The sequence below is a fragment of the Leucopleurus acutus genome (assembly GCF_964270905.1).
Source record: "Leucopleurus acutus genome assembly, chromosome: 11".
NCBI lineage: Eukaryota > Metazoa > Chordata > Mammalia > Artiodactyla > Delphinidae > Leucopleurus > Leucopleurus acutus.
The window spans coordinates 91,700,249-91,709,117 of NC_139152.1; the positions used below are offsets into that span (position 1 = coordinate 91,700,249).

The 8,869-nt window shown below is 59.1% G+C and overlaps 1 protein-coding gene across 1 annotated transcript in view; it reads left to right on the plus strand.

Moving 5' to 3' along the window:
- The window catches only part of TOM1 (target of myb1 membrane trafficking protein), a 46,250-nt gene extending 45,336 nt beyond the window's left edge, over positions 1-914 (plus strand). Inside the window, exon 15 of the mRNA XM_082849598.1 lies at positions 6-914. Coding sequence (XP_082705724.1) covers positions 6-160 — 155 coding nt within the window. The 3' untranslated portion in view covers positions 161-914. The remainder of the gene's footprint in view (positions 1-5) is intronic.
- The last annotated feature ends 7,955 nt before the right edge of the window (positions 915-8,869 follow it).

Consider the following 8,869-nt stretch of genomic DNA (forward strand, 5'->3'; position numbering starts at 1 on the left):
TCCAGAATTTGACAAGTTCCTGGAAGAACGAGCCAAAGTGGCTGACCGTTTGCCCAACGTCTCCAGCCCCTCCGCCGAGGGGCCCCCGGGTCCCCCGCCTGGCAGTGCCCCTCGAAAGAAGACCCAGGAGAAGGATGACGACGTGCTGTTTGCCTTATGAGTGTGGGGTCTGGCACCCTGCAGCCCGAGCCCCCGCTGCTCCCACACCCCGCGCGGGGACCTGTCTCTCCTTCAGCGTCACGGCTGCTCTGGGGGGGCTTGTTACGTATGCCCTTCTCTCCCCCTTGAGGTTGGGGCCGCGCTGCCTGGGGGTGTGGGGGGCAGCCGGATGAATTGGGGGAACAGGTCAGTTGCACTTCGGAACCCTGGACACCCCTGCCTCCCCTCCCACCCCAACTGACCACCGCGACTTGGCTGAGAACCCGGAGGCCCCGGGACAGACGAGGCCGGCTGCTTGGTTGCCCCAGCGTGAGTCCCCTTTGCCCCTCCCTGGACCCGTGCCCAGAGGAGCCCTCTTCCGAGCCCATACTGACAGTCGAGGCCTGGCCGTGGGCTGGAGACAGCAGAAGTTTCTGTCGCAGCCTCAGGTCCATTCCGCAGGCCCTGCCTTGGAGCCCAAAGGCTTTGGCCAGCTGTCGAGGGCAGGGCGTGTGGCCCTCTGCTGAGCGCACGCTGTCCAGATATGAAGCTGCACGTGGTGGGGGGAGACCTCGCCAGGCCCAGGCCGCCAGGGGAGGCTTCCAGGGATGCCTGGGGCCCCTGTGGCCCCCACGACCTCCACTTCCTCGCCCTCCGGCCTTCCTCTGTTCCTCCCACGCAGGGCTCCACCAGGCACTGGGCCTCCGCACCTGTTGGTTGATCCTCTTGTCCTGGGAGAGGTGCCTTTTGTATCCCCAATTAAAGGTAGAAAAGCATCCTGCTAGCAGTGTTCAGTCTCCAGGAGGAGGTGACTTCTTGGCCTCGCCAGAGGCAGGGACTCCTTTGGGCTGGGCTGGGCTGGGGGCCACCCGTGAGATGGGCATCTGCAGGCGAGGCAGGTGCAGCCGCAGGCCTGGGCACCCAGCCGCAGCTCACACCAGCACAGGCTCCAGCCACGCGTTACCTGCCAAGTGGCCCCATTGCTCTCCACGAGTGACGCGTCTGCATCCTCAGCGCCTCACACTGCCGTCCGCACTCAGGCTGGCTCCTGCCCAGCAGCAGTAGCACTGTGATCACAGAGACGGAGCAGGTGTGGGGATGGTGGGGCAGAGAGCCTGCAGGGAGGATACGGCCATCCCGTCTGAGGCCTGGGTGCCAGGCGCTGTACCAGGCTATACGTGGGCTCGTGGAATCGTCTCGACAACCTGGGGCGGAGCAGAGTTGCATCTTGTTTTACAGAGACTGAGTCTGTGACTCAGTGGGTCATGTGAGCCACCCCAGGTGCAGCTGTTTCTCAGGTGCTGGGCACTTCCTCACGCATCAGTGCGTCGTCCCCATTTTGCAGATGACAGCACTGAGGCTCAGCGTGGCTGCCTGGGCACACAGGTCAGGCGCGGGCGTCAGTTCTTATCTCCATGGCAGTTCAGCCACCCCAGGTCTCGGGGTACCACCTTTTCTGGTCTGGGATCTTCACACCAGGCTCTCCAGGAGCCACTGCTTGAGGCACATTGGTGCCCCCTGGCCCAGCACTCGGTGGTGGGAGGGAAGGGGGCTGGAACAGTTGATCTGCCTGAAAGGTCAGCCCATGAAGGACAGCAGAAGTCTGAATGCCTGGGTCCAGGGGACCTGGGCAGCTGGAGTGGGGCTCACCTGGGTCTCTGAGCAGCCCCCAGCTCCCATCAGCAGCGAGCGGGTGGGCTGTACATGCGTTCTGAGGCGTGGCCTAGAGCCGTGCACACAGGAGACCAGGCTCAGCCAGCCCTCCAGGTGGAGCTGGGGCAAGGGAAGCAGCTGGGAGGCGGGTACAACGGGACGGTCGGTCGGGGACGGGAGGCTTGTCCATCCCCTAAGCAGGGAGGAGGGGCCTTATCGTCTAGGCCGAGATTCAGAGCTTTGCAGAGGAGCTAGCCTGGAGGAAAGGCGGCTGAACGTGACATCTGACCCATTTCCCCAACCTAAACCACCTTTTTTTCCTCTCCCCACCACCCCTGCCCAAGGGGAGCAGCCATATCACTGTCCCTGGGTAGCCAGCCATCGGCCTGGCCGGACAGCTTTTCAGGAGATGGAGGTGCCCTGGGCCCTCACCCGTCAGTCCTAACAAGCTCAGCTGGTCCAAACTCAAGGTTACCGCCTACGTCCTGCGTAAGTTAGCTGTGTCCGCCCAGGTAAGGGGAAGGCAGTGGTTTTAACGAGGTATTAAGCATCTCCTGGACACGGTCCAGCTTTGCCTAGTTGCTCAGCAGTGACACCTGTGCCGAGGTGGTGGAGCCTTGCCAGCCCTGCCGAGGCTGCTGGGACTCAAAATTGGGAAGAAGCCCAACTTGGTGTACCGTGCTGTCACACGGCCACCAGCACCCCCGCCGTCTTCTGCTTTAGGTCACGCAGAGGCGGCTGGGTGCTGGGGACCGCGGCCCGACTCCCCAGTCTGCTTTATCTTGCTGGCCCGGCCGCCTCCTCCCGTCAGCACTCATGACAGCAGGTCGCTTCCAGAGGCCCCTTCCCCGGCCGCTTCTGGCCGCTTCTGGCCGACGGCCAGCCACCACACACCAGACCACCAGCGTCTGGAGCCGGAGCCGAAGTCTGTGCTTGACTCATAGCCTGAGAAGGTCCCTAAAGCACCTGGCTTTGGTGACCATCTTTTTCACAATGTGCACCTGTATCATGAGGCTGGCAGCACCTGGCGGTCAGACGAGAGGACTGTGGGGATACTCGGTGGGTTGCCCACCCCCACCGCTGGCTAGGCTGGACGGCCGCCACTCATGCTCACACACGCGCAGTGGGGCGCGCTGCGCCGCTGAGCTCAGACAGGTGTGCCACCTGCTCGCACGGCCATTCCAGCCATCTGTCCTGGGACCTGACCTGAGCCCCTGGGAGACTGGGGGCCTCTCCCCTTTCCCTGCAGCTCCCCAGCTCTCCCAGGTCCTCCCCTCCATCCCCACCACATGCCTGCTGTGGGCCCTACCTGGCCTGGGCCTTTCCATGCCTCACGACGGTCCTGCGGGGTTGATGGTTTTGACCACTGCTTACAAGCGGGAAACTGAGGCCGGGGCACGCCAGGACCAGTCACACCCTAAGTAAGGGAAGAGCGGGACCTGTTCCTCTTGGCGCCCTTGCCTCTCCCCTCTGCGTGCCCCTCCTCCAGGTGAGCGACGGCGAGCCAGGGAACCCTCAGTCGGTGGCTGCAGGGGCTCGTGGCCTGTGAATGGCTAAAGTTGCCCAGTGACCTGTTCTTTGCTGCGTGTGGGTAGGAGCGCCGGCTGCACGCCAGGCATGGTTCTAGGTGCTGGGAATACAGAGGTGAACGGGCCTGGTGAATGGGTCACGTGGAGGGAAGGGGGCAATATAGACAGGTGGAAGTTGCAAACGTGCCACCTTCTCTGAAATGAAGGAAAGGGAGACTAATGCCAAGTGACAGGGGCTAGGAGGCCGGGGAGGGCCTCTGACCAGGACCCAAGGCTAGTGAGGTGAGGCCTGCCCAAAGAGCCCTGCCATGAAGGTGTCCAGGCTTCCCCGGAGGGCGCAGCTCTGGACAGCCCCACCTTGAGGACCCCTCGAGAGAGAAGGCATCTGGGGCTGGGCTGGGCTGGGCGAGGGAGCCCCGGCAGGAGCCACTGGTGCTGGCCAGGCTGGGTTTCCTGGCACCAGGCGGTGTCTGAGGCCACAGGTCCTGGGCCAATCACAGCAGCGGGAAGTCATGCGGCCCCACGTAAAAGAGGACCAGCTGCAGGCGGGAGCCTCGGGCTGCGGCCCCCGCCTCAGGATTAACCAGGCACCAGTGGCTCCTGCAGGGCCCTCTGCCTCGGAAATGGCATCTGGCCAGGGGTGTAGGGAGGTTGAGTGGAGGCAGGCAGGTGGGTAGGGAGGGGCCACCTGGGAGGCAGTCCCTGGAGCCTGGAGGAAGCTCTGACCAGAGCTACCTAGAAGCCCCTTAGCAGGGCCTTCACCCTATTTGCACCCTCCCGGCTTCCGTGACCACCACCCCCCACCGCAGCCCAGACCCAACCCTGGGCCTGGACGCTGACCCCACCCCCCAATCCCAGTGTCAACATCCAGCCTCTCCAGTTGTCATACAACAGCAAATCATGATGCTACCCTTCTGAACTGTGTGACCTTAGGCAAATTACTTAACCTCTCTGTGCCTCAACTTTCTCACTTGTAAATAGGCTAATAGCAGTTGCTGCTTCATAGGGTTGTCATGAGGGTTAACTGAGAGGACCAGTACCACAACATCTGTCAAGGAAATGTTCCAAACATGTTGTCATGGATGGTACCCCCTCCATCCAGAACGGCCTCTGCATCTGACACCCAGCCAGGGGCACTGCCCCGCCAACTCCTGGGTAATTTCAGAGACCCCAGCTCAGCCTCTGGTATTGCTCTCCCAGCTCTCAAGGGTGCTCGCTGCCTCCCAGACAGCAGTTCCAACAACAGGGCCCTTGTGCCCCTCTCTTGGGTCTGAGCTGCTGCCCCTGAGTGGGACCGGAGTGTCTTGATCCCGGCAATGAGAGAGAGGCAGGGTCTGCCCGCTGGTCCTGGATCGGGCTCTGCACAGTGGGGAGCTTTGGGAAGCGCCCCCAACCCCTTCTCCAGGGGTGACCCTGGCTCAGGACAGTGTCCCACAGCGACCACGAGATGGCAGCAGCGCTGCATGTAGCAGGGCCAGTGGGGCCAGCACCACCGAGTTGACAAGCCGGGAGGGCCGGCAAAAGGGAGCTCTGAGTGCCTCCTGCGAAGCCCGGGGGGCACTCGTTCCTGTGGGCCTGCTCAGCGGACGCCGAGTTCAGACCCCTGTGTATGTCTAGTTCTACCTGTATAGGCAGAAAAGCACAAGTTTACACCAACAACTCCAATCACAACCCAATATCAGAGATTCCTTCTAGTTTTCCCCGTTCCCTATGACCCCCTTCGATAACAGTGAGAAGCCTGGTTCCTGCTGCCCTTTGTGCACAGACTTACTTGCTCAGTCCCATCAGTAGCCAGTCTCCCACTGTCCCCGCTGCCCCGGCCCTGTAGGTGTCCTCACCTTGTTTGGGTCCTGACATCCCTGGATGGACCACCAGAGCCCCTGCTCAGACTTTTCCTCGCCCAGTGCAGGCTCCAACACCCCACTAGGGGCCACTGCAGCCCAGCCCCGCCTCAAGGCAGCTGCCTGCCTTGCCTGGTCCCATCTGATGGCTTTAAACCAATTATTCAGGACAGGAGTGGAAGAGGAAGAGGAGATTTCACATTAAGAAGAATGATCAGACTCCAAAGTGATGTCTGAGTCCCGCTGTCTCCTCAAACCATCCAAATGTTTGTGCAAACCTAGTATTGACACCTCCAAACTACCCCTGCCTACCTCTTGCATCAGAAAACACCACAAAAGTCCTTGGCCAGTGTATTAGTGTGCTAGGGCTGCCATAGCAGAGTTCCACAGACTGAGGGCTTAAACAACAGAAGTATATTATCTCGTAATTCTGGGGCATGGAGGTTAAGGTGCTAGCAGGCTGTTTGCCCTGAGGCCTCTCTCCTTGGTTTGCAGATATCCGTTTTCTCCCTGTGTCTTCACATGGTCTTCCCTCTGTGTGTATCTGTGTCGTCATCTCCTCTTCTTACACAGTCATACTGGATTAGGGCCCATCCTAGTGACCTCACGTTACCTTAATTACCTCTTTAAAGACCCTATCTCCAAATACAGTCACATGCTGAGGTCTTAGGGGTTAGGACTTCAACAGCTGAAGTTGAGGGAGACACAGTTCAGTCCACAGTTGGTCAGATATACAAAGTCCTGGCCCCTCTGGCCATCCTCCCAGGGCATGACCACTCTGCTCTGGACCCCATCCTAGAACAGCATCACCTCTGACCTACACTGGCTCTGCCGAGGAGTGACCACATGTAACACCCACCTCCACACCCCTGTTAGGGATTTGAGGGTGGTTTGATCCATCCTTGGGCCAACCTGGCCTTGGGAGCCCAGGAAGGGCCAGCCACTGGGGCCAGGAGCAGAGCAGAACAGGAAGGAGGTGGAGGCGAGGAGGCCACAGGCACCCAGAGCCTGGGCTAGGGGCTGTCCTGGTCCCCACTGCCACCTACTATGTTTTAGAGCAGCTCCAAGGCAGTGAGCTGGCAGGGCTCTCTTCTGCCCGCCCTGGGCAGCAGGACCAAGCTAGGGAAGCAGCCTCACATGGCCCCATCTTCTCCCTTTGCCTCTGGCTCAGGAATCTTGTGGCCTCTCCCTGCCCCTGCCCTAGAGCAGCCTGCACCCCTCTTTTCCCCACAGTCCAGGCTGGGCCACTGTGGTATCACAGACAGGGAAACAGTGGCCCAGGGAGGGGAGGGGCCTCCCTGCCCCGGAAGAGGCAGCCCTCAGCCCAGCCTGAGAGCTCAGCGAGGCCAGGGTGGAGGCCTTATTTGTCCGGCAGAGACTGTGTGGCCCCAAGCCCTGGTGGGGGATCAGCAGACACAGCTTCTGGCCCATACCACCACTGATTTACAGTTTGACTTGAGACAAGCCCTTTCCTGCCTGGGCCTCAGTTTCCCCAACTATGAACCAAGGAGATTGATTAAATGACCCTGAGGCTTCCTCCCACTCTGCTCTTCTGCTCCCTCAACCCCCAAATTCCACAATCCTCCCTCTGGGAAAAAAATGGGAGGCTACAAATCCTCCTAACAGAAGTGGCAACACGGGGTCCCAGGGTCCTTCTCCCGCTGCAGGAGCCACAGGAGTGGGAAAATGCCTGCTGGCCAGGTCAGCAGACATGGAAGGCCCTGGGCCACCTCCTTGCTAGCACACCGGTTGCCCTCTGGGGAGCTTGGGCTGGACGTGCCCTTTAGTCTGCAGGAGCTTCCGGCCACCTGCAGGAAGGGGGCTGCCAGGGTGAAGCAAGGCAGGGTCCCTTCTCAGGCCTAGAGTGATGCAGAGACTTGCTCAAAGCCACACAGCAAATCTGTGGCAGAATCAGGACTAGAATCCAGGTCCCCCATGGAACCTGCCCAGCAGGGAGCAGGGAAAGGACGGTAGCTGGGAGTCCCTCCATGGAAACACCTCCTGGCCCCTTGTACGCACCCCTGGCTCCCCCAGAATGTTAATGCTCCCCAACTGGTCTGCAGGTTATAAAACTTCTCCCACCAAGGACCTCCTTTATCACGGTTTCCCCAGGACCTGAATTTGCACGTTTTTTGTTGGTCTTGGTGTTTTGCCTACAGAACACTTTGCAATGCAATGAGGAGTTAGCATACTTTACCTTTTGTGCGTCATAATCGGACTGCATCGCCTACCGAGGTAGTTTCTCATTCCAGCGAGACGCGCCCCAGCAGCTCGTTCGTGGGAACTAACTGTGCAGCCTGTTTGTCCAGCCCCACTGGGCCTGCCCGCTGTTTGAGGCAGTCCCACCACCTAAAGGGGCAGGGGATGAGGACAGCTGAGCTCACCATCGGCCAGGGCACCCGCCAAGCTCCCACAGGCCTCGGCCTTCACCTTCACCACACGTGGCCATTCTTTTTTTTTTTTAATTAATTTATTTATTTTTGCCTGTGTTGGGCCTTTGTTGCTGTGTGTGGGCTTTCTCTAGTTGTGATGAGCGGGGGCTACTCTTCGTTGCAGTGCGCGGGCTTCTCCTCGCCATGACTTCTCTTGCTGCGGAGCATGGGCTCTAGACGAGCGGGCTTCAGCAGTTGTGGCACGTGGGCTCAGTAGTTGTGGCTCACGGGCTCTAGAGCGCAGGCTCAGTAGTTGTGGCCCACGGGCTTAGTTGCTCCGTGGCATGTGGGATCTTCCCAGACCAGGACTCGAACCCGTGTCCCCTGCATTGGCAGGCGGATTCTCAACCACTGCGCACGTGGCCATTCTTGACCCCAGGCTTCTGCACTGGTCTCTCCCTTGTGGACACAGTCTGCTCCCACTTCCCACCTCAACTCTGTGTTACTGAGTCCCAGCTCATACTGCTCACCACACAACAGGCCAGTAACTCGAGAGATGAGTTGTTGGGGCAAAGAATAGTGACTTTATTCTGAAAGCCAGCAGAACAAGAAGATGCTGCCTAGTGTCCCAAAGAACCATCTTACCGGGGTTTGAATTCAGGCTTCTTTTATACTAAAAGGGGAGGGGGCGTGGCTGGTTGTTGTAAACTTCTTGGTGCCGGAAACCTTTATTCTTGCAGCTTATAGATCTGGTCGATGTTCCTATAAACCTCCAACAAGACAAATGTTATTCTCCGTTCTGCAACTTTTTAGCTCTATATGAATGGAAAAGTGTTATACCTGTAAAGGTCAGAGCCTTGAGAATAGGTTATCCCGTATATTTCCGGTTATAGACAACATTCTTTTAGTGATTAACTTGTAGCAAAAGCAGTAGAATACACAGGTTAAAGGAAACAGATCCAATATGGAGTCAGATTTGTTCTTCCCTCTGACACCTGCAAACCCAGACTCTCAAATTGTTTGAGTCCCATTTGCCCCACCCTCCCTGGCACTTGGAATCTTAGCTTTTAGACCCCAAGTTGCGGTGAGAAGACCCATCCCCTCTCTCCCTCACCCCTCCCCGGTTACTCTCCCACCGTGTTCTCTACCCATTGCCCACCCACTGAGGATCAAGAATGGGTACTGCTGAGCCTTCTCAGATGTTGCCATGGAGCTTAAGGGCCAGACAGGGGCAGTCAGAGACCTCCAGGTGCGAACACCCAATGCCTTCCATTCCCTCCTCCATCTCTCGGCGTCCCTTTCCCCCCATCTGTGCACCACCGATCCATCCACCATC